The sequence below is a fragment of the Ambystoma mexicanum genome, chromosome 2p (genome assembly GCF_040938575.1).
Source record: "Ambystoma mexicanum isolate Mex_15411 chromosome 2p, UKY_AmexF1_1, whole genome shotgun sequence".
Taxonomy (NCBI): Eukaryota; Metazoa; Chordata; class Amphibia; order Caudata; family Ambystomatidae; genus Ambystoma; species Ambystoma mexicanum.
Genome location: NC_090923.1, coordinates 300999493 through 301025363, shown reverse-complemented (window position 1 = coordinate 301025363; position 25871 = coordinate 300999493). Strand labels below are relative to the sequence as shown.

General features: G+C 48.1%; 1 protein-coding gene across 2 annotated transcripts in view; it reads left to right on the top strand.

Moving 5' to 3' along the window:
- FAM120A (family with sequence similarity 120 member A) overlaps positions 1 to 25871 on the top strand; it is a 1536407-nt gene that overhangs the window by 579587 nt on the left and 930949 nt on the right. For both annotated transcript variants that reach the window (XM_069643586.1, XM_069643587.1), the window contains exon 9: positions 22893 to 23117. In XM_069643586.1, the coding sequence (XP_069499687.1) occupies positions 22893 to 23117 (225 nt within the window). The remainder of the gene's footprint in view (positions 1 to 22892; positions 23118 to 25871) is intronic.

Sequence of the window (25871 nt, the reverse complement as noted above, 5' to 3'; positions counted from 1 at the left end):
GCACAGTTCGAGACTCAGGGCTGGTGAAACCTTCCCTCGACAGGACCTCAAGACTCATTCAACAAGCGGCCCGGCTACGGCGGAACAGGATCTCAGTGAGAAAGTATGTTTCGGTCCTGGGGGCCATGGCATCCTGCATCCATCTGGTGAGAAACTGTCGACTATTCATGAGGCCAGTCCAAGAATTCCTCGCGGACCGATGGACACAGGCTCAGGGATCGTGGTCGGACAGGATAACCGTCGACGACGACAAGCTACGTCGGACCCCCCAGTGGTGGCAGAGTTCCCACAATCTGAGCAACGGTGTGCCCCTACAGGAGCCGGAGTTTCAGAGCACTATAGTTCCCGATGCGTCCCTAACCGGATGGGGAGCGCACATGGGTGCTCTCCAAACGCAAGGTCGCTGGTCTCCAACGGAGTCACTCCTACACATAAACGTACTGGAACTCAGAGCGGTACGATGGGCTTTGAAGGCGTTCCTACCACACATCAAGAGTTTGCGAGTGCGAATACTGACCGACAATACAACAGCCATGTTTTATCTGAGGAAACAAGGAGGGACACGATCGAGGACTCTTTCCATAGAAGCCCAGAAAACATGGCATTGGGCATCGAAACACGAAATTTCCCTCGTGGCTCATCACCTTCCAGGAGTGAGGAACGGCCAAGCAGACTCCCTCAGCAGAAGCATGGCCCAGATACACGAGTGGGAAGTGGACACGGGTCACTTGAGGAAAGTGTTCGAGAAATGGGGTCACCCCCTCTGGACGCCTTCGCGACCAAAGACAACAAGAAATGCGAGCAATTTGCAAGCAGATGGCCCCAAGAGGGATCGGTGGGGGAGGCGTTCTCCTTCCCATGGACGGACATGTTCCTCTATGCTTTCCCCCCGTTTCCCCTCATACGGAAAACAATACAGTGGATACGCAGATACAATTGCCGGGTGATTCTAGTGACACCATACTGACCGAGGCAACCGTGGTTCTCAGACCTCCTCCATCTATCGCTGGAACATCCCATAGCGTTTCCGAAAGTCCCGTACCTTCTATCCCGGGACAGAGGCACGGTGTGGCATCACGACCCGGACAGTCTCAACCTTACGTCCTGGCTTCTGACTTCTCGGAGTTCGGCGCCTTAGACATTTCAGAGGATTGCCAAAAAATTCTACAGGCGGCTAGAGCCCCTTCTACTAACAAATCTTACTCCTATAAGTGGCGGAGATTCTGTGAATGGTGTAGAGGACAACGTGGCCTACAACCATTGTTGGTGACGCCGGAACAAGTTCTACCTTACCTGCTCCTCTTGGCAGAAAAGGGATTGTCCCCCTCGTCGATAAAGGTACACCTGGCAGTCGTCTCCTCTAATCAGTGACAGACTGGTAAAACACTTCATGCGGGGTTTATTTCGAGCCTTTCCCCCGGTGAAACGTTTTCCCCCGACGTGGAGCCTCAACACAGTGTTGGCAGGCTTGATGAAACCGCCTTTCGAGCCTATGGCCACGTCCGACATAAAATTAATTTCGTGGAAGTTGGCATTCCTGATAGCTATCACATCAGCCAGACGTATCTCGGAACTACAAGCGCTGGTCGTGGACCCGCCCTACCTAAGATTCTTTAAGGACAAGTTAGTCCTGGCAACTAACCCTATGTTCGTCCCGAAGGTTCCGACGGTATACCACAAACACTCATCCGTGGTTCTGCCTACTTTCTTCGCCACTCCATCATCGGCAGCAGAAAAAACTCTTCATACCCTGGACGTTAAGAGGGCCCTGAAATTCTACCTACATCGTACACAAGACATCAGGGCTACTCGGCAACTGTTCGTCGCATATGGTCCGTCGACGAGAGGAAAAGCAATCTCTAAACAGGGACTGGCTAGATGGGTCTCATCGACGATTGCTTTTTGTCACTCTAAGGCCGGAAGGCCACTGTAAGGACATCCTAGAGCTCATTCTACAAGGTCGATGTCCTCCTCAACAGCGTTATGGGCTGGTATTCCGCTGACGGACATATGCTAAGCGGCGGCATGGTCAGTGCCCCACACGTTTACCCGCCACTACTGCCTTGCCAGGCAGCATGCAGACGAGGTGCAGATGGGAAAAGCTGTCCTGTGCCATTTGTTTCAGTAAGGTAAGCTCTTCCCTGTGGAGATTCGGTTATCTACCCTCTTAAGGGCGATATACTTTATGTGGGCAATGTTATATGACTTAACTTATCCCTACGGGAGATATGCATTGTGTAGTAGGGTGAGGATATATATTGTTACATTACATTCTCACCGCCGTCTCAAGCGTTACTGCTATACAATCAATTCTAAGCATGTGAATCCATGAAAGATCCAATGCTGGAGAAGGGAATAGTTTCTTACCTGTAACTCCATTTCTCCAGCATTGGTATCTTTCATGGATTCACATGCGCCCGCCAACCTCCCCGTATGTAATGTATGTGATAAATTTAACCCTTCCTACTTTGGAGGGGCCGAAATCTGAAGGGGAGCCGCGGGGGCGGGCCTCTTATACTAGCACGGCCTGCGGAGCATGCATAGGCGGGTCCTAGAAGGACGTAGATAGGACACAAAAGTGTCGAAAGTCTTTCCTTTGAAAAAGGCTATATATGTGTACCGAGGGGTCCCGGTCTGACGACGGGGAATATTCTAAGCATGTGAATGCATGAAAGATCCAATGCTGGAGAACCTGGTGTTTGAGATGGGGCGGTAGTTTCTGGGCTCGAGAGAAGGTTTTTTTTAAAAAGAGGTTTGACATGAACCGATTTGAATGCGTCGGGAAAAATATCCGAGGAGAGGGAGTCATTTATGATGGTTCTTGCATGTTCTCCTGCGCAAGGGGTCCCGGTCTGACAACGGGGAATATTCTAAGCATGTGAATCCATGAAATATACCAATGCTGGAGAAATGGAGTTACAGGTAAGAAACTATTCCCTTCCTTGCCAAACTCATTGACCGGACCGCCTACTCCCCACTCAATGCCTTTGTCGAAGCCAACAATCTCCTAGACCTCGCTCAGTCAGGTTTCAGAGCCCGACACGGAACCAAAACCACACTAACCTCAATCTGGGATGACCTTAAAAACACGGCAGATTCAGCAGGATGCGCTGCATTAATCCTTCTTGACCTATCCGCTGCCTTCGACACAATCAACCAATCAATCCTCCTTGACCGCCTCCACTCCCTAGGAATTCATGCAACCGCTCTCCAATGGATAGCATCATTCCTCAATAATAGGAACCAAATAACCCTACTCTCCACCTATTCCTCCCAAGCCCGACCAGTCGACACTGGAGTTCCACAAGGATCATGCCTATCAGCCCTCCTGTTTAATATCTACATGTCCACCCTCCCACGAATAATTAGTGCGCACAACATTCTGTGCTACAACTACACCGATGACCCTCAACTAATTCTAAAACTCCTGAACTCAAAACCCAACGGCCAACCTGACCTCGCTTTCTGCCTCCTCGACATAGATCTCTGGATGACCACAAACTACCTCTTGCTAAACCCCTCCAAAAGCGAAAATATGGTATGTGGCAACACCAAACTTCTTCCACACCCACTACCCTAGCCATCTGCCATGGGCAACTCACCAACACACTCTAATTCAGTAAAAAACCTTGGATGCATCCTAGACTTAGACCTAACCCTCTCGCGCCAAGTCAACGTCTCAAAGTCCTGCCACTACCACCTTAAAACTCTTAGGTGCATTTTTCCATACCTCTCCTTTCCCAACAGACTCTCTGCGGTCCAATCAATTGTTATATCAAGACTGGACTATGCTAACCCCCTCTATCTCGGAATCCACGCATACCAACTGACTAAACTACAAAGAGCACAAAACGCAGCAACCACTGCTACTTGTGCTTGGTCCAAGAGACCACATCTCCCCAGCCCTCAAAACTCTGCACTGGCATCCGGTTGCCCGAAGGGTTACTTTCAAAACCTTATGCATCTCTCACCGAGCACTACATAAAACCGGCCCTCAATATCTTCAAGACAAACTAAAACCCAGCCGGCCTCCTAGTCATACCAAAAACAAACTCAGTCAGGTTAGGCCCCCACTCTGTGGAACGTACTCCCACCCCACATCCGACTCACCGAGGACCTCATGTCCTTCCGCAAATTACTGAAAACATGGCTCTTCCCCTAAAATCTGACCCCTAACTCAAGCTGGATAAGAGCAACTCCACGACATTAGCCCAAAATGCTAGATCATAAATATCAATCCAGCATCATGATCCGACCAAGAAATCGGAACTAATAACCTCTAAGATAAACTAAAAAAGGACAAACAAAATAGAATGAGCAAAAAGGATCAAAGCAGTGAAGTGGGGAAAAAAATAAAATAAAAACTAAGTTGTATGAGAGCAGTAAAGTGGTTGAAATTAATGATATGGATGAAATAAATGTAATGGACGCGAGAAACATACTGGACGTGAGGAATAAAGTGGATAACACCAATTCTACTAGACCAAACTACTAGATCGTAAAAAACAATAACAATCCAGCATCAAGATCCAAGCGAGAATCGGAAACTAATAACCTCTAATGTAAACTAAAAATGACAAACAGAATAGAATGAGGAAAGTGGATTAAATCTGCAAGGTGGATAAAAAAAAAATTGTATGAAAGCAGTAAAGTGGTTGGAATTTAGGAAATGGGTGAAATAAATGTAATGGACGAGTGGAACAAAATGCACGAGAGGAATAAAGTGGAGAGGATGGAAATGATAAATACATGATACGGATGAGTGCACGGAATAGGTAGAGTGCATGGAACGGATAGATGGCATGGATTGTAATAGTGCATGGTGCAAATGGAACTAATAGAATAGACGATTCAACTGCATGAGACGGGTGTAGTGCATGGGACAGAGAGTACATGGGACGGATCCAGTGCGTGCGACAAGTGACATCGGTTGTATCGATAATGCAGGATGAATGGATGAAGCAAGTAGAGCGGATGAAGTGAGTGGAGCGGATCAATGTCAGTGGGGCGGATGAGAGCAAAGAGTGGATGAGAGCAAAGAGTGGATGAGAGCGTAGAATGAATGAGAGCATGGAGCTGATGAGATCATAGAGCGGATGTAGTATGTGGTGCAGATGTAGGGTGTGGAGTGGATGATAGCGTGGCGCGGATGTAGGGTTTGGAGGGGGGATGTAAGGTGTGGAGCGGATGTAGAGTGTCGGTGAAGTATGTGGACGGAACGGGTGAAGTGGGTGGAAGGAACGGGAAAAGAGGGTGGGCCGGGTGTAGTGTGGAGCGGGTGTCGAGATGATGTAGAGTATGGAGCTGGTGTATGTGGAGGGAACGGGTGATGTATGGGGATGGAACAGGTTAAGTGTGTGGATGGAACGGGTAAAGTGGGGGATAGTGTGAAGTGTGTGGATTGAACTGGTGAAGTGAGTAAAGCGGAATGAAGTAGGCGGATGAAGTATGTGGAGAGAACTTGTGAAGTGGGTGGAACGGGTGAAACGGAACAAGTGTGTGGATGAAACTGGTGAAGTGGATGGAATGAATGATGAACGGATGGCATATGTGGATGGAACGGGTCCAGTATGTGGATGGATGATGCATGGAGAACGGATAACGTAGTTAGAACGAATGAAATGAGCAGACCGGATGATGAAGGGATAACATGCATTGATCGGACAAAGCGCATTGATCAGAAGGAATGCATAGAACTGATCGAACTGATAGTGTGCATAGAACTGAGCGAGTACATGCAACGGGTGGAATGCATGGAACAGAAAGAGCGCACGGAATGGACACTGTACATAAAATGATTAGAATACAGAAAACGGTTGGAGTGCAGAAAACGGTTGGAGTGCGATTGGAACGGTTTACAGTACTTGAAACGGTTTGGAGTACCTGTTGGAATACATAGAACGGTCGGAGTGCATGGAACTGTTGGAGTGCGTCGAGTGTGCTCGATCTCAAGCACCTAAGGTAAACCACCACATCACATCTCCACACATACTCTCTTCTTTACACCACCACTCAACTAGAACACAGCGATACTATGACACCATTCGGTACAGCTGTTCTCATACCATCACCTGCCTCATACTCTCCATCATCCTAACTAAACACAGCTGGTTACACACCCTCCAGCCTAGGTGTTCTCCTCAGGCCTAACGCAGCCAGAATCGGTCTGGATAACAACCTGCCAGAACGACCAAATACTCTTGATCTCCCAACCACCACACATACCGCTAAGAAGCAGCTACCACTCGAATGCCACACCTGCTGCACACATATCCGGTGCTCACAAGCCCCTTATGACTCTCTCGCTACTGACTTCGGTTCCCGAGGGCGTTCAACCTACCAGCGCCTTGAGATCATACCAATGGTAGATGAGCACGCTATATAAACCTGGCCTAAGCACCACCCACCTTCTTAGCCCTGCCTCTTCCTTCCTGCTCTTAACTCTTAGATTAAGGGCGTCTCTCGCCCGGGCGTCTGAAGCGAAGGGCAAACAAAGAAAAGGGCAATTTCAGTTTGGACCTGTTCATACCAGGAGGCCCCAAGGCCCGACCCCCTGCTCAGACAGCAGGTAAGCATGCACCAACATGTGTTTACATCCTCTGTCCCCACAGGCCATCCCCACCCCCTCTGGTCCCCTGTGATGTTCCCTTGTGGCCCCGCCACCCTTCTCACACACAGGTGTTGCCTGTTTTGATTGATTCTTCAACCCGGCCCCTTACCCCACCAACCCCCCCACTCCTCCAGCCTACTTCTGCAGGAGTCTGTCCTGATACATTCTGGTTTCACCATCATTGCCTTGTGGCCAATGCTGGATTTGACATTTATGGACTTCATTGATTCATGGTGCATCACCTTTTCTCAACTCTCATGCTCGACTTCCTTTGCATCCTGTACTCATGGTGGCCCTGAATCATGCAGTTCCCGTCTTCATCTTGTATCCTGGCTTGCAACATGATGTGTTACTTCTGAGTTTTGCGATTGTATTCACTCTCCTCTTGCTTCTCCACTCTTTTAGACTGCTTACTCTCTGTTCTCCCCTTCTCTCCCTTCTCCTATCTACTCCCCTCCTCCTCTTACTTTCTTCTATGCACTTACTTTATCAGAATGGTCCCTGGACTAGTATGATAGCAACCTCGTCTGTCTTCTCCCACCTCCACTTACTGTGCCCCACCCACCACCCAGCACTATCTGAAATGTTGTCAGGCCTAGTACGGTAGTCGCCTGTCTGTTTCCATTTCCTTCCCACTCTCCCTCCTCCCTTCCTTATCTATGTCTTAGCTCTTGCACTATCTGAAATGTCGTCAGGCCGAGTACGATAGTAAATTTCACATCCTTAATGTTCATGGCCTGTAAGAATGTCATTGTATTTTCCCTTGTTCCCTTGCCTTGAAGCGCTTTGAAACACATTGTGCAAAGGCGCTATATAAATAAACTATCATATCATATACAGGGGTGTGGAATTTGTGACTAAAGCCACTTGTGCAAGGGATAATAAACCTACTTGCCCTGTGAACAAATCTGCCTTGTCTCACCTTGCTGGGAGACATTTCATAAAACTTGAAAAAAAATTAAGCTGCCGGATGCTCCAACTTTTCTCTAGTTCGTCCCTGCTTTTTCGATGAAATATTAACTTATGTACACACTGGAGGCCTGCCGGAATTAGTGGCAACTGGAGAGGATTTCTTATTTAAATAGGCGTTGGGTGAGAGCTTGACCATCAAATTATCAGGAATGAGAAATGCAGAGAATGCCAGTTCCTTTTCAATGGTATGCACCAGTCTTTCAATCTTGAGTCAAGCAGGATCAGCATCTAGCACTCTAAAAGTTTCCACATTAAATGCAAATATGCAGTGAAGCAGACGAGATGGGTTTGCAGTGGCAGGAGGATGCATGCAGAATGAAGCTCCACTATCAAGTAAGTGTGTTTACCAAAACACAGCCATGGGCCCCCAAAAAACGTGTGCCTCATAATAGCAGGTGGTTCAGTCTTGGTCCCATTTCTTATCATAACCGGGGGTAAGGGGTGGGGATAGGGTGGCAGCACTCTGGCATTTCCCAGAAAACGTGAGATATTAGGCTTGCCCCTGTGGAGGGTACACCAGTGGAGGCGACCTCGGGGCCCAGAGTTTCCCTGCCACCGCAGAGGGAATCCTCTTTCCACCCCATCGACAAACCCCCCCATGAAGACCCCAGTGGAAAAAGAGGTGGGGGGGGCGGTGGCCATTACGGACACAGATTCAGCCTCTGAGGAGGAGCTGGTGGAGGCCATGAAGAGCCTCAACGAGAGGTTCGCGAAGGTACGATCCCACGGGAGAGATCCCGAAGAGGTGGTCGAAGATGGCGACGGGGGCGCCGACGAGGCCCCAGTGGAGGAGCGGCCAGCCCTCCCGTCGCAGCCATTGTCCGAGCCTCAGGACAACTCGGCGGCCATTTTGATGGCGATCCAAACCTTCTGCACAGAGATAAGGACGAGATTACCACAAACCCTGGTGGACGATCCAGAACCGGGCTCGTCGGGAAGCCCTCCGGGCAAGCGTAGGAGAGTTCATTCCCCCCAGCCCTTCATGCCCTCGCGGCCCGTGGAGCCTTCATCCCCCTCTCCGGATCCCAGGGATGACACGACGACGGGGACGGATGACGACGGTGGTGATGACGGGATGGACCTTCCATCACCACCCCCTCAAGCTTCCCCGCCCGATGAAATTGGCTCCTTTCACGCCATGATCGCCAGGGCATCCAAGCTCTTCTAGCTCTGCCCCAAGGAACAGAAGAAGGAAGGTTTCCTCTATCAACGGCGAGAGGCCAAGAGAAAGACGGTCCTCGCGGTACCGTTACTCGACGATATCTGGGACGAGGGACTTGCGGTCCTGAAGAACCCGTCCACGACGCCTAGCAAGAGGGACCGGTACGAGAAGAAGTACCGGGTCCCCGAAGCCGCCCCCTTGTGCCTCAGAGCTCATCCGGATTCGGTCGTCTCGGCGGCGGCCTAGAAGAAGGCGACGGGGCGACAGCTTCAACCTCCACTTCCCCACCTGACGACGAGGGAAAGAAATTGGACGCCATGGGGCGACGGGTCATCTCGTCGGCGGCAACGACAATTAAAGCGGCCAACGCCTTGGCGATTGTGGCACGTTACGACAGGGAGCTATGGTACAAGATAGCTCCCCTACTGGACTTCCTACCAGACAAGAGGGCGGAGGCCCTAGAGATTCTCCAGGAAGGTGAGGTGGCGTCGGACCACGCCATAGCGGTGGCAACGGACATTGCCGACACCGTGTTTCACCAATTAGGCAACAGTGTTTGCCTTCGACGGTGAGGCTGGCTCAAGGCGACAGACTTCTGTCAGGACGTGCAGACCAGGGTGTTGGACATGCTGTTCGACAGCAACAACCTGTTTGGGAAAACGGTGGATGAGTCGCTGCAGGCCATCAAGGCCGACAGACGGCCCGAGCCCTGGGAGTCCTTCAGCAATGACGGCCCTTTCGGCGTGCCGGAGGCAGAAGGGGGGCCTCCAAAAGATCAGGCGGTGGTTCCTCTACGTACTGCCATGCGGCCCGCTCCTCGTTCCAGGAGGCCTACAGAGGTCGCGGCAAACAAGGAGGATCTCGTCGCCAAGGAGGCCAAGACGCCAAGGCTGCCTCCAGGCAAGATTGAACCGGCCGTAGCGTCGGGCCCCCACCGAAGAACCCCGGTGGGAGGCCGGCTGGCGAAGTTCGTCAGCGTGTGGGAGTCCATGTCCACCGACCGTTAGGTGCTGGATGCCCTGGCCCACGGTCACACTCTCTAATTCCAAAAGAGGTGTCCCCGCATTCCTCCCGTGGCCAGGAAGGAAAATCACGTCCCTCAAATGCTGTTGGAGGTAAAGGCGATGCTCAAAGGTGCCGTCGAGCTCATCCCCAAGAGGCTCCAAGAGGCTCTGGGGCTCCGGAGTATACTCAAGATACTTCCTTGTCAGAAAGGAGACAGGCGGTTCGCGCCCCATCCTGGACCTACGTCGGTTGAACAAATACATCAAGGCACAGAAGTTCAGGATGGTCACTCTCCAGCGCGTGCTGGGACAGCTGGAGGAGGGCTTGGACTTGGAGGATGCTTACTTCCCCATCCTAAAAACACCGAAAGTTCCTCAGATTCGTAGTTCAAGGACGCCACTCCCAATTCAGAGCTCCGCCATTCGGATTGAAGTCGGCACTGAGGGTGTTCACCAAGTGCCTAGCACCAGTTGCGGTGCGACTGCGCCTGCAGGGGATCCAGGTCTACCCCTACCTGGACGACTGGCTCATCCATGCAAGGACAAGAGAACTTGCCGTCGAGCACACAGCGAAGACCGTCCACTTACTCACGGAGCTGAGTTCCGTCGCAGGTGGCACTGTTTCTGGGAGCGAAGCTCGATACAGTGGAACGATTGGCGTCGCCGTCGGAGGAAAGGACGAAGGCCATCTTAGGCAAGGTGCAGCGCCTGCTAGCCACGGATGTGGCCAGGGTGAGATCCATCAAGTCCCTCCTCGGAATGATGTCCTTATGCATCTACCTAGTGCGCCTGTGCAGGCTACGGATGCGTCCTCTACAGGAGTTCCTCGACGCTCGCTGGATGCAAGCGGCGGGCAACTTCGAAGACAAGATCCCGCTCAACGAGGTTTTCCGTCAGGCGATTCAGTGGTGGGGCACCCGTGCGCACTTCACGGCGGGCACGGACTTCCAGACCCCGGAACATCAGGAGACGGTGACGACAGACACCTCCTTCAAGGGATGGGGTGCGCACACTGGAGATCTCCACGCAAGAAGCCGTTGGCTCCCGGAGGAGAGGTCACTCCACATCAACATCTTGGAGCTCCGCGCCGTGTTCTGGGCGCTCAAGTCGTTCCTCCCGTCCCTCAAGGGCAAGGTAGTGAGGATCTTCACCGACAACACCACCACAATGTTCTACATCCTGAAGCAGGGAGACGCCAGATCCCTAGCCCTATCCAAGGAGGTCGAGGATCTGTGGCACTGGGCCGTCGCCCAGGGGATGTTTCGGGTTCCCTTCCATCTGGCAGGAATAAAAAACACCATCGCCGACTCACTCAGCAGGGAGCTGCTCTTGTGCCACGAGTGGGAACTACGCCAGGATCAAGTGGATCGGCTCTTCCAACGATGGGGCAAAACCCAGATCGACCTGTTCGCGACGGCGACGAACTCCAAGTGCCAGAGGTTCGCCAGCAGGTTTCCCCAGCCGAGGAGCATGGGCGATGCTTTCAAGTTCCCCTGGGACGACCTGTTCCTGGACGCGTTTCCTCAGTTGCCGCTGCTGCTTCGACTCATCAGCCAGCTCAAGAGGTCCCAGTGCAGGATGATCCTCGTCGCACCGGCGTGGCCGAGTCTGATCTGGTTCCCGGACCTTCTGGACCTCTCAGCCTCCCCACCAGTCAAGCTGTCGACGGACTCAGATCTTCTCTCCAGAGAGGGAGGCGCCATTCTTCTTCACGACCCAGAGTCGCTAAACTTGCAGGCCTGGCTCCTGCAGCACTAGAGTTTGGAGGGTACGATATCCCGGCTGACTGCAGAGAGGTTCTTGCAAGGGCCAGGGCGTCCTCAACTCTCAAGTGCTACGGACATAAGTGGAAGAGGTTCTCTGTCTGGTGCCGTGCACAGAAGATCAACCCTCTACGGATTACGGCACCTCAAGTGCTACCATACCTACTCGCGCTTCCATCAAGATCTCCCAATACACCAGAACTACAGGACGGCCGTCCTTGTGGTCTCATTGACTGGTGAAGGAATTTATGAAGGGACTGTTCCGATCGTTCCCGCCGGTGAAGGCTCCAGCCCCGGCTTGGAAGCTCAACGTGGTTCTGACCAGGCGCATTGGGCCGCCATTCGAGCCTTTGCATTCGACTCCGTTGAAGTTCCTGTCGTGGAACACAGCGTTCCTTGTGGCCATCACCTCCGCACGACGCGTGGGAGAGATTCAGGCCCTATCCTGCAAGCCTCCATACTTGACTTTTCACGATACAACCTGTTCGCCTGAAGGTGGGCCTGGTGAGGAGGTAAGAGTTGCTTAATGTTGAGTTTATGTAATGCTTAATGTTGAGCCTTTTGCCACCTCCCGTGGTTGTGCATGTGTGTACTGCTATGTATTCTTATATTCATGAGCATGTGAATCCATGCCAGACCCCATGCTGAAGAAGGAACAAGTTACTTACCTGTAACTGTTCTCCAGCATGGGTCTGGCATGGATTCACATGCAAACCCTCCGTCCTTTCCCTCTACGGCTCTTCACTTGGTCATACTGCCACTTTACGTGCTACCGTATCTGAGGATGGCTGCCAGGGGAGGGGCTTAGGGAGAGGGCAGTCATTGGCTGGAGGCAGTATGACCCAGAGATCAGTGATTGGTTACTACTATGAAAGACAGATCAGAAACGAAATTGATACTGATTTTTTTCTTTACCGAGGATTCCCAGCCTGACTGGGAATATTCATGAGCATGTGAATCCATGCCAGACCCATGCTGGAGAACAACAGTTACAGGTAAGTAACTTGTTCCTTCTTCATTTATTTAACAATCTACTGCAGCCTTGTTAGGAAAGATTCCTTTTTTAGCAACTTTTCCTTCCATAGTTCAATGGACCCCCAAACTTGTTGCTTTTGTTTTTGAATCTGTACTGAATTTTTACAGGGAAGTGAAGCCTTCAGCTTGACCCCCCCCCTAGTCTTTTGCTCGTTTTGTTATGGGAAAATTGATGAGTCCTTCAGACTGTCAGTTCTTGATTGTTTATTATTATACACCAGTGTTTTAAAGCGCAATCATGCAGGGGAGGGGAAGACCTAGGGAAGACAAGTCAAACTATCTTACTAGGTATGGTAGATTCAGATTATGCAGGTGAACAGAACAGGAAGTGCATGGGGGAGGCCCTGTCTCGTCAGAACATGGGTTAAGTGCAGAGAGATACCACTCTCATTGGTCGTTATGATGTTATTGCATTTGTACCGCGCCAAAGCCCGAGTTCATCTAGGCGCCGAAGAAACAACGGTAGGACAGAAGGTGACTGCGATTAAAGATTTGTTGTGCATCTAAAGGACTGTTTTCAACTGCTTTCTAAAAGCCAGCTAATTCTCTGTTTTGCGCAACTGTGCAGGTAAAGCATTCCAAGCCTGTGCTCCCTGTGCATGGCAGGCACGACCGTATCCACTGACTCGCTTGATGCACTTCCAGCAGGAGATCCTCGCCTGATCATAGATATTTTGTGGGTTGATAAAGGTTCACCCTATCTATCAAATAGACTGGGGCATTTCAGAAGATGCATTTATGACATATAGACAGCAATTTAAACTGAATCCGCGCTGTGACTGGTAACCAGTGCAGTTTCTTTCTTGCTGTAGATGTTGGTTCAGAGCGCTTGATCTGGAAGATGATGCAAATGGCAGCGTTCTGAATTTTTTGTAATGCTTGTATATCAGTCCTATTTGTGCCTCCCAGCAAGGCATTGCAGTAATCCACACGAGGGAGGATTACCGCTCTAACATGTTTGGTGCGATTTTCTACGGAAACCAGAGCAGCCACTTGCCATAGCACCTTGAGGTGGCATTTGGTACTTTTTATTAATGGCTGCTACATGGGCATTGCTATCCAGACTTTCTTCCAAGTAGGTGCCGAAGGGTCTTAACCGTGTGCACTACCATGATCTGGCTGCCATCAATTTCAAAACTAGCGTATCTGTGGCCCAGGCCATCTCTGGCCTGCCGGGAAACCGAACAACAAAGTTCGGTCTTGGCCGTGTACAAACAGAGCCAGTTGGTGGACATCCATCACTAAATGGTCTGGTACACCGAGTCCAACATCAATTGGTCCTTATCGTGATCCCCACTGATCTCCAAAACAAGCTGGAAATCATCAGCGTAGTTGCAAAAGAATAGATTTAGGGACTCCAGGTCTTTACAGAGTGGGAGGATGTAAATGTTAAATAGCAAGGGGGAGAGGCAAGCCCCCTATGGCACTCCGCAGGTGAGGATTTCCACTTCGGTCGCGCTGTCGCCACAGTGTACTGGCGAGTGGTGACCCTCAAGAAATGACCTGAGCCAGCTAATTGCCTCGATGGAGAGACCCCCAATGGTGGCCATCCTGTCAAGGAGGAGTCTATGATCTAGCAAGTCAAAGGCTGCTGATAGATCTAATAACATCAGCAGCCCCAACTTGCTATATTCCAACTTAGAAAGCATATGTGCCTGTACTTCAAGCAATGCGCTCTCAGTACCGTGAAGCCCGACTGGTTCCTGTGCAGGATACCGTCTCCTAAAACATAGGATTGAAGCTGTACTGTGGTGACCTTGTCAATTAACTTGAGGAAGAATAAGGTGTTTGTGATTGGCCTGAGGTTTGCCGCATCATTTGGTTCTAAGCCCACTTTTTTTTAACAGAGGGATAACTATGGCACACTTAATGGACTGTGGGATGAGACAGGATTGAAATGAGGAATTGACGTATCTACAGAGGAAAGGGACAAAGAGGTCCCTATGCTCTAACTTGTACTTGGATGGAAGCAATTCTTCTGGGCAGTTTGTAGGGTGCATGGTTTTGAGAATGTCATGCATCTCTGCCAAGGATGAATCCTTAAACTAAACCTAAATCCGGTATGTGGGTCTGGCTGGGTTGAAATATCAGGTTCCACGCATAGGGGGGCCTTTTGGGAGCTAACAAGGTCCTATTTAACCATAGTCTGATTACAGTTGCGTATAGTAGCTGCAAAGGGGAGAAGCGTTGTCGAGGACTCCTCCATTATATTTTTTTTAGCCTTTAGTAATTTGTCTGCGAAGGCTTTCTGCATTTTCGTTACCAAAGTGCAGTAGTGCTGCGGCAAGTGCAAGACCCGGGGGCAAGTGCAGGAAACTGGTGAGGAAAGCTTAGGTCCTGTGAGGCTCTGAAGGTACACCCGGCAGCCAGTCGGCGAAGCTGAGCAGAAGAGAGAGCGAGAGAGCAGGAAGAGGTGGTTAGCAGGGGAGAGGGAGAGAGAAGGTTGAGGCGAAGAGCAAAGACTTGAGGAGTTTCTGGGAACTTATGGAGATCCGGCTCAAGACTGAGAGAGGCAGGGAGGCTGTTCCAGAGGGAGGCACCTGCAGTGGATAAAGATCTCCCCCATGTCTCTGCTTGGAGAAGCGGCTCACCCGCAGAGAGTTGGAGGGAGGCGAGTAGAGGGAAACTGCTTCCCTTTTGACTACAGTTATGTTACTTTTTAACATGGCACACAGTATCTTGCAATGCAGTGTTATGGGGATACTTTGGTAGCACACTATTCTTTTACACTTGGAATTCTTTTGTTACTTTTATGTGCCAAAAGACAAGCCAGTGGCAGCAAATATGTTTACCATTTGTGTGTTATCACTAGTGTGCACAATCTTTTACTGCCTATGTTTATTAACCCCTTAAGTGCCAAGGACGAGTATGCTCGTTCTTCTTTCATAGACTTGCATGCCACAAGATTTTTGCTGACTTGTTCTTTGGCCGTGTTGTTGTTTGGCTTTCTTCCTGTCGTGCCTGGTCATGAAGTCCCATATAAGGCCATGCACTTGCCCGGGAAAGCACTTCGAAGGCTAATGATGCCTTTGTCTGTTAATTTCATGGCTCAGGAAGTGGGAGGAGCTGTCTGCTTCCATTCCACATTCCTAGAGTCAGAGAGTCTGGGTGTGGGGCATAAGTGAAACCACCAGTTGTCCATGAATGGTCAATTACTGGCTGTTTGAAGGATGCAGATCCTTACTGTTAGGGAGAATTCTCATTTCTGTGCTAATTCCATTCAACCTTAAAGACCCCCAGCTCTTTTGCAGGACTTAGGACTTTTAACACTGGAGTGAGTGAGACCTTTTTCTCACTCCCTCATGTGTTCTTACTGGATTTGGATTCAGCGTTTTAACTGTTTGTGGAGCATCTACTTTTTGTATGATGACACACCGCACCTTCAGTGCAATCAAAATCCTTTAGATTTCTCTTAAGTTTTGATTACCTTTTCTTGGGTGGACTACAGTTCCCAAGAATAGTGAAATGAAATTGACTTTACTTACCTTTTCTCTTTGTAGGTCCAGCACACACCACCTTATGTGGAGTGCTGGGGGGTTACTTAGTAGCCCCTTTACCTACTCTCTCATGTAACATTTGTACATGCTCTCTCATGTAACATTTTCTTTAAATGGCTTGTAGCAGTGGTTTACTTTTTTCTACTATTGTGCATTTCTACCGCAATTTGACCCCTCAGCTGCAGTACAGCACCCATGCGTGACCATTTCATCACAATGGCCCCTGTATTCTTTTTTCACCATTTTCTGTTTGTGAGGTCTTTCTTGGAGTTTACTCTGTGCGTTGAGATGGGTTTGAGCTCTTTGTTTGTCTTGACTTTAGCAGGCTTCAGCCCTGAAGCCCGCCCCTGGCTCCAGTGTGTCTGGAAGGGCAGGAAGTGAGTAAGGTTTCCCAAAACTCCCCTGTCGTTTGTCTCTAGGAATGCCTGAATGCAACAAGTCCTGATTGGCTGGCTGGGTGTCATTTCAAGACAGCCACCCTGCTGTGATTGACAGCATAGGCTGTGCATGAATGGAAGAAACCTGCTTAAAAGGCGAGGGTGTTGGGACTACAGGCAGTGTCGACCACTGGGAGAAACAACCGACAAACCGTGAACGAAGCTTGCTGCAACCTCCTGGACCTTTGAATTGCCCGGTGAAGCCCCGCTGCTGTGCTGATCTCCTTTTTTTCTCCTCGACTGAGAAGCTCCGGATGGAACGATTTCTCCCCTTCGGTTAGTGGGACTAACTAACCCCAAGACAAACTTCACTGGACCACCATTTCTGACTGGCTGTGCTTCTTCATTGCTGTGAAAGCCCAATGCCAGGGGTCGAGTGTCCATAGACAAGCGCAACGTCTGCCGCGGAACAAATCTAACCTGAATCTCCAGGAGACTCCTAAGGACCATCCCGAAGCAGGATCCCCAGATCCAGAGTCCCCTCACCAGAGTACCGGACTGAGGGAGCAAAGACAATACAACTGGTGTCTGAGATCTGCATCGGTGCTGTTTGCTAAGTGCTGAAACCGCAGAGTTTCGCTGAACCGGAAGAGCCTCTAGCTGCCCACGACCACCTACGTGCCGCCGCAGGAGCCCTCCTGACAGCCTCTCTCTTGTCCCCACGACTGAGACTCAGGAACAAGGGTCTGCACCTCTGCAGCAAGACAGAATCCAGCTGGACCACTCTTCTTCAAACCTGAGGTACTGTTTAGGTTTGGGGTACTTACCTCGTTGCCTTTAGCCATGTACTTCGCTGTTGGGAATTGCATTGGCTTATCTTTTCGAGTTGATTTCAACTCCCTTCCCACAGGCTTACCAGCTTGTGACCCTAGAAGTGATTTTTCTAACAAACTCTCTAACTTTGTATAAGACTTTGATTTAAGAAGTGCCTCAGATCCATAGACTGTGTCCCAAATGACTTTGGCTGTCCTGGCTCCCTGAAGACTGTTCTAGCCCATTGACATTGCTACTGCTTGTCCCGCATATGTGGTAGCCTGTTCTATACAGTTACTGCTGGGAAAGGCTTATGTAGATTTCATTGGAAGATTTAGTTGTCGTCACATGTACTGAGAAACTGTGTAACATTTTTCCTTCCCTAACCTTTCCTTTCTACAAACCTCAACCTGCAAAGTTTACTAGTGTGATATGTAAATGCCACTACTGTCTTTGTGATTGAAGTCACCTCGTGGTGTAGGAATTGTGTAAGAAGCATATCGAAAGATTATCCACTAACTTGTTTTGATTCTGGAAAGTATATTTACACTGTTACAACAATTTGCCTTTTTAAGGAATGCTTATTTAAAAATTGATGTTAATTAAATAAATAACTATTTAGAACTGAAAACCTGGCTACTTGTATTTACAGATTTCATTTGTACAGCTCACATATTTACCCGTCTTGAGATGGGCCTTGCTGCTCAGTCACACTACCAACTTGTTTGTACAGACCTATACCAAAAGGTGGGTTACCTAATATCAAGTAAATAAGTGTTGTGTAGTCTCGCACAGTGACTGGACCAATTCTTACCTAACACATACCATTGGTGGATTTGTACTTGCTTGCAGGCTGGATTGTGAATAAGAGGACTCCTGCAGCCATTTCTTTAGATCAGCATTGGAGCCAAGAATCCCTCGTAGAAGAACAGCCAACTGAAGAGCCAAAGAAGACTACTGGAGATGCCCAGAATCCCTTCCTGTCTCTGGCCCGATGAGGCCTGATCTGCAAAGGCCCTGTGCGGTGCTTCAGCACCTAGATTGGAGTGACCAACCAGTCTCAACGTGCTCTTGAGGATCCAGCTGTTCCGAGCCTTCACGAGAATCTGGACTGAACAGCCCTCCAGTAGGATGCCTCGCTAGTAACATTGGCGTTCCGTGACTGTTGCGAGGGAGCCCTCAGCTTGAACTTTAGTGGCTGCCAGCTTGTCGTGTAAGTCCCATTCCTGCTCAATTTCCACCTCCCAGCTTCGAGGGATATTGCTCTAGAAGGTTTTCTTCAACCATGACTGGAAGGACGCATGCTGTCATCTGTGTGTAGTGGCCTTCGTTGGAACTTTCCTTTCCCCGTCCTGTGAAGTGTCCTTAGGAGGTCTGCATCAGTGCTTTTTGCATTTCTCCATCGCCAAGGGGTTGTACTCTGCTTCTTGACCCGACCGGAAGCATCCTTCCACCTGCAGCTCTGGGCACCTCTCGCCAGGACCAATGGCGAGGAAATCAACCTCCAGGGATCCCCAGTCGGTCCTCTGGGAAAATCGGAATTAGGGGGCCAAGTAAACGCCTGTCCACAAAAGGATAACATTGAGAACAAGTCTTTGTATCATTCCATTCCACTGCTTTGCATGGAGCAGTGAAACCTGAAAGATAACACATTTTTACTTACCAGTAACTTCGTTGCATCCTTCACTTGAACAATCACCAACACAGGTACTTTACCTGATACATTCTAGGGAGAAGCATTCTGACTTTGAGCACAAGACCCCACTCTTAATAAGGATTAGACTTCTGAAGCTAGGGCATATTTCTTGTGACTATGTTCCATCTTACTGCATCGCCTATTTACCTTATTTTATTGATTTAGGTAATTGAATGTATTTTAAGAGTCTATGGTGACTGTATTGTTTTTGAGTTTTCTGCGATATCTCCTGCTTTTTTCATTTTTAGTGTGTGTTTGAGGCCTAGAATAAATATTATATTTATACATTCCTGTTTAAATTGAATTATTGTATGCTTCACTATGTGGTTTCATGGTCAACCTCTAACCCCACACACTCACCTGAAAATAGCCTTGACTGCTCCCCATTGCTACCTTGATTGGGTTTTGGCTAACCTCAGACTTTTTCAGTATAAGTAGGGTAGCCTCCTAAAATCTGCCCACCAATTCAGATTGTAGAAATCCCTATTGACAAGTATTGTAGGCAAAACAGTCTGTGGATAGGTGTAATCAAATTTAACCTGAAGGAAGTAGGCTTGTGCAGTTTCCCAAATGATAGCTTTTTTTAACTGTATAAAGTAGAAATTCCATTTACGGAAGTCAACCTCCATCATAGGCACATTTCGGAATGATAATCTTTCTCCATGAGAATGTGTTGCTCTGCATCTGTAAATGGATAGTGAGCTATAGAATGTATCACTTTGTAAACACATAAATTGCCTCGCCAAACCCGTATGGGGATCTCATGAGCATGTTTCCCCTGTTCCCACAAAAGAGGACACACAGGCAATGTCGCCCACAGAAGACCTCTCGCACGGAAATGGAGTGCCAGGATAGGTGCAGCATGGACAGGTTAGCTGGTTGGGCAGGTGTGGGACCGGAAGGGAGAGGACCAGGAAATGAAGGACATGGACAGGTGGGGGAACGGAACAAACAAGTAAGACTTGAGCGGTTCAGTAGGCAGGCGGGGGCTGGCAAGCCAGGGCAAGAGAATATGTGGAGTGCGAGAGTGGAACCCCTTCCACCACCAATGATGAGGATAGGGAGTGTTGGTTCTCTGGTAAAATAAGAGCAGCATAAAAAATGCCTTATTTTGACACAACTAGACTACCAAGAGACATAGACCCAACAAACCTTCAGACGGAGGCTCCACCAAGTGCAGATACATATGTTAAATGTATGCACTTTCCTACCCTGAAGCTGTCGCCATTCTACTTCCATCTCCATTTATGTTACTTTCTGGTAATATCCCAGCCCTAACTCTTGTCTGCATGATTCTCTCTAAACCTGCATGAAGAACTCACATTTAAGAGTTTTATTTTTGAATGCAAAAACGCTTAGACCTAGACTCTATTCCAAACTCAGCAAAAATGTATCCTGCCACTAGTCCAGGCCTAAGCATCACTCCAGCTTGCAACCTGTTGAAAATCAATTAAAGGCTTCCAGCCTCATGCTATTCTGGCGCAAATCAATTTTGGCAATGTGCTTGGACATATAAATGTTGCTGTTTCTTTGGATCTATGTGATTACTGTGCATCGTGAAATTGCGAATCCGAATAATATCGAATCGCAGAATCCCGCTGCGCAGTGATCACATAGACCACGCTTGCCACCATCCCGCATACCCTCGCCCTCCCCCTACTTACCTTTTCGGCGGCACACAGTGTGCTGTCGACTCTCATCTCTCCCTGCAGCATCAATTCCCTCCCACTAACGTGGGTGGGAGCTGATGCTGCAGTGGCCGCTTTTCGTGTTTCTTCTTTTTTGTTTCTTTATTGTCCCCCCGCAACACTCGCTTCCCCTGTTCGTCAATGTGGGCTTCGATTTTTGTTTTGTTTAAAAAAAAAAAAAAAAAAAAAAATTGCAGAGTGCGCAGTAATTGCACATTCAGCTATTTTTTTTTCCTCAATATTTTCGGGGAATACAGTTTCTTCTATGATCATTTGTAGTAAGCTCTGCCCCCAGAGTGTGCGCCCATTGTTGCTTAAAATAGGACTGTGTAGGTTTACTACAGGCAGCTTTGGTTACCTGTGACCACAAGAAAAAGATGGTTACACAAGTATTGTTAAAAAAAGCAAATGTAATGCCAAACGGAAGATGAACCACCAGTGTAAACAATTGATCCTTGCTGTCTTTTTCGACAAAAATGCCACCTGGTCGACAACTGAACCAATAACATGCACTGATACCAGAGCCTAATTTTCCAGCTGAAAAAAATAGTTTAAAAAAACTTTCCCTTGGACATCAAGAAACTTGCCTCGGACGTAACGCAAAACTTGTCTCGGACATCGGGCTGTAGTATTTCCACACCCCTGATAATACTATGTGACATGTACTTTCCAAATAAAGCCACTTACCTACTAACTACTGTGAAGTACCACAAGTAATGCTCAGACACAAGGGTGGCATGTTTTTGGTTATAGACTTATTGCTCACAAAAGGTTGCGAAACAATGGGATCTCGATCCTTAAATCTAAGAGGGCTTTCCCTGCTTCGAAAGAACTAATGAAAACAGAATGTTCAAAAGTAAAACTTTGTCCCAGTCATGTCCCCAAAAATTATTTCGATGGGGGGGTTACAGGAGAGAGCTTGTAGCTCGCTCACCCTCCTAGCAGATGTTAGTGCTACCAATAGGACAGTTTTAAGCCCTCTACAGTAACTTGTTCTTCTGTCCCTCACTCTATATACTACTAATAAGGTGCAGGGATGATATCACTCTAAAGAAAATGGTGTTCATCAAGTAAACATAATTGTTCTCAGCCAGTTGCGCTTCCAAAAGGATTCAAAAACCATGCTCAAGAAATAGTGTTCCAATATTAGTGGGTTGCCCCGTTCCCCTAGACTTCATAAGTGACGAATCTCTTTCCAGTTTCCTCTTATAAAAATGCATTGGTCTTCTAAACAATACTACAACAACACACTTCTCAGTCTTAGGGTTTTTAAACCCCTTTTGTTGCAGCTTTCTATTTTGGGTGCGCAATACTTGAGGTGTCTTGGTGTAATCTCTTGACAAGACCCATTTATTTCTTCTATTCTCCTTCTTTCTCATGTAGGGCCCAGCCCCTGTTATTTCTGATTTGTTTTGGGATCCCAGACAGGTATATCCCGAGTCTCTCTTTTTTGGGTGCGGGTGTCAGACTTGCAATACACCTTTAGGCTTGTTTGGTTTACTCTCCTGCTAAACACAGCATTCCTTCTTTTTAAACTTGCTTTTAGGCGGACTCCTTTATGTGCTCTACTTCACTTGCGTGTGGGTCCCAGACACTCAATTGATGTCCACAATAGCCTGATTAACTCTCCTACCAAGCAAATGTTTTTTTTCTTGCTTTTACTTGTTAGTCATTTGCCATGTATACATTATTGGTTGGGGTAACTACTCCCCTGGTTTTCTGAATTTCTCTTCTCCGATACTTATTTGATCCTTTCTGTGCTTCCCGGACCACCTCCTTCCAATCAGTCCCCTCACCTTAGTTCTTGGTTTGTGTCCTCTGGGCTGTAGGATTCCATCTTGACTTTGGTAGCCCTTGTTCTTCCTTAGGTTTCGTGTTCACAGGGTTCCATGTCCTCCTTGTGGTCGGGCCTTGCCGTTGATGTGGTGGACACAGTAAAACGCTGTCGCCTGTAATCGGTAAGTGAGCTTCGGAGTAGCCGGTTCCCAGACTACGTTTGTTCTCTCTTTCCCCAGCAGACTGCATCTTCTCTCAGTGTCGGTCTCGCATCTCAGTGTTATGCTCTCCAGCTCTCACTAAAATATAATCTTGCATTTTATATGATTTTTGAAAATTGTTTGAAATCATGTGCCACATGCAAATTAGCAAACTGTTTTATAGCATTGTTACACATTTGGTATGGTTAATGTATGTGCTAAAATCTAATGTCCTATAACATCTTTATTTCTGTGTGAGCATGGGTTGATCTTAAAACATCCTTTTTTTCTTTTTACAGACAGAAGGTCCTTCAACTCCCTTGTCTGCAAACAAAGCGGTTGAAAGTAAAGGGAACAAAGCCAGTAACGTACAAATCCCATGCCTGCTCTCCATGCCCACTAGGAATCATATGGATATTACCACACCTCCGCTACCTCCTGTAGCACCTGAAGTATTAAGAGTTGCAGAGCACAGACACAAGAAAGGATTGATGTATCCCTATATATTTCACGTTCTTACCAAGGTATGTGATTTCACCTGTGGGGAACTGCAAAAACAGATGTCTTTCCTATCTTTTTCAGTGCCCCCCAGCATATCTGCAGACTTGTTCGAGACCATGACCTGATTTTTGTGGGGTGAAGTCTTTTCAATCCCACTTCTATGATTAACAAACACATTGTATGTGTTTTGAATGTTCACTATGTATCATTAAATATACTGGTCAAAAGGTATTTATTTAGCTATAAGACTAACAAAATTAAATACTGTACAGTCTGATACTCGCCCTAGGGACCTTAACTCGAATGTCAAAAAGGATCAGAGAGAGCGTCCAGTGACATGCCATAATCTGGCAAATGAGGATTGGAGTTGGTTGGCGGGTGCCCTGGCCAATGGAAACGCCAGCTCATAGCGCAGGGATGGTTGGAGGGGTGAAACAGCCGTACATCACTAAGGATTACGTACAAATATTCAGTTGGAACACTCATGGTTTTTGCAACTGTTTGATGAGGGCATCCCAAACCTACATGAGCTTGATATAGTCTGCCTCCAACCAGGAGACGTGACTGAGGTCCCCTTCCCCCTTCTAGAAGGATTTACTCTGAGCCTAAACCCCGCGGAAAAAGGTCTCAACGGTAGACCGATGGCTGGTCTCTTAATAGCCCTTACAGCGGAAAGGGGTTATGTGATCATAGCTGAATTCCAACCTTTGCTTCTGATTCAGGCAATAATTTTATCACTGGGCTCCTCTCTACTTCATAATTTTCAAGCAGGTTATGGTGATAAAACTTTATTGGAAAGTGGCATCAAAGTGGAGGGAAACGTTTGTGAAAACAGTGGGGGCCTTAATTGATGAAGTAAGAGCCACTCATTCTAACTTGGAGGTTCTTTTGTGTGGTGACCTGAACATTGATTGTTTCAATGGGGCTTCTAATCTCATCGAAGACTTGTTTCCTTCGGCTCTGCAGCAAGTGTTGAAAGGGCTCTATTGGAGAAAAGAAATGGTCAAAAGGAATATCCTTCTGACGTATGGGCATATTTCAGAGGACTCTAGCGAACGTTTTGGACTATTACTCACTTCTGAATCCCTCTTCTTTGAATTAATCTGGTAGTGTGGGAGTCCGACCAAAGTGATCATAACATCATAGTAACTGACTGCGGCCAAATGGCCATGAAAGATCTGCACCCAGCAATCTGGGACCCAGGAAATCTATCCAGGAAGAAACCGGTTGAGGGTGATACCTTCGAAGAATGATGCTCCCCAATCTATATCTCAGGTGACCAAGCCTCTTAGCGCGTATCATGTATCGGTCTTAATGGCTAATAAACCTGGGTTTTCAGCACGCTATAAATACGACTTAGAGGTTGCGTCCAGGACAAAGGTACTGAATAAGCAATTAAAAGCAAACGCCAGAAGTCAAACTGTTGAGGACAGAGAAAGCTCTAGACATCTTAACCAAGCTTTTAAGAACTGGCTCAAAAGTCATAAACATCAGATGCAGAAAGAATGCTGGCGAGTTGTGAACTATCTCTCTGCACCACAAGATGCTCTACTGCTAAACCCTATACCGGCTGAAAACTGGAAGACCCACTTTGAGACTATATTTGCAGGCCCTAAAAATCAACAGCCTCGAGAGGACCCTGGTCTTGGGGGGTGGAGGGTGGGGTTTCTTTGGTCCTTTTCTATGACTCAGACTGAAATTCAGGAGCATATACTTAGGGCCAGCAATTCCAGAGCGGCAGGCCCTGATGGGATGACAAACTTGCACCTAAAAGAAGATCCGGATTTATGGGCAAAGAAATTGTGGTTCTGGTTTGAACAAATCAAGAGCACAGAAAATCCTGTCATCTTGCACATGTTCAACTATTGTTCCAATTTATACAAAGGGTGATAGGGCGAATCCAGGCAACTATAGGCCCATCGCCCTTTTAGATGCAAGTGGTAAGATTTTTGTGTCGCTCGTTCTGAAAGCCACAACAGCTGGGTGACAATCACTGGCCCCTATGATCCCTGGCAAACAGGTTTTATTAAGGGTGTTGGGACCTCTGCGAATCTATTTCTCCTAAATATCCTAAAGAATAAAGCCGAAGTATGGACACGAACTACATGTGGCTTCAAACGATCTAGCCCAGGATTTTGACACGATAGATCGCTAACGGCTGTGGACAAAATTGGAAGCCTGGTGCTGCCCACTGGCTATTAGAGAAGCCTGGAAAGCACCTCACAGCCGAACTTCTACAAGTGAGATTAGATCGAAAGGGGCTCATGACTGACTCAAACCCAACCTATAATGGGTTGAAGCAAGGCTGTCCATTGGCCCCTGCCATTTTCAATCTGTTTTTTTCGGACATTGAGTTGGTGTTTGAGTTTGTCAGATGTTTTCCACCTACCTTGGCAGGGGCACATATCGGAAGACTGCTCTACGCTGAAGATTGAATCCTACTCGACCAAACGCATGTGGGCCCCCAAAGGCAGCTGGATGCCAGAGTTCAATGGGCTAAAAATAAATCTCAATAAATCACAGATACTTAACTTTGGCCGCAAGACGGATACTTACCTTTGGCCGCAAGAAGAAAAGAGGCCAGGGCAACCCCTGGTACATCAAAGGCAAGAAAATAATGGAAGAATTGGCACTAGCGTACCTCGGGATGTGTCTATGATGGGATCCGGTCATTTTTAAGGACATCTGAGCAAGGGGCTCACTGCCTCAATATATAGTGAACTTTCCAGGCAGGCATAAGCAGGCCAATTTTCTGCGTGTGAGTTTGAACTTGTTCC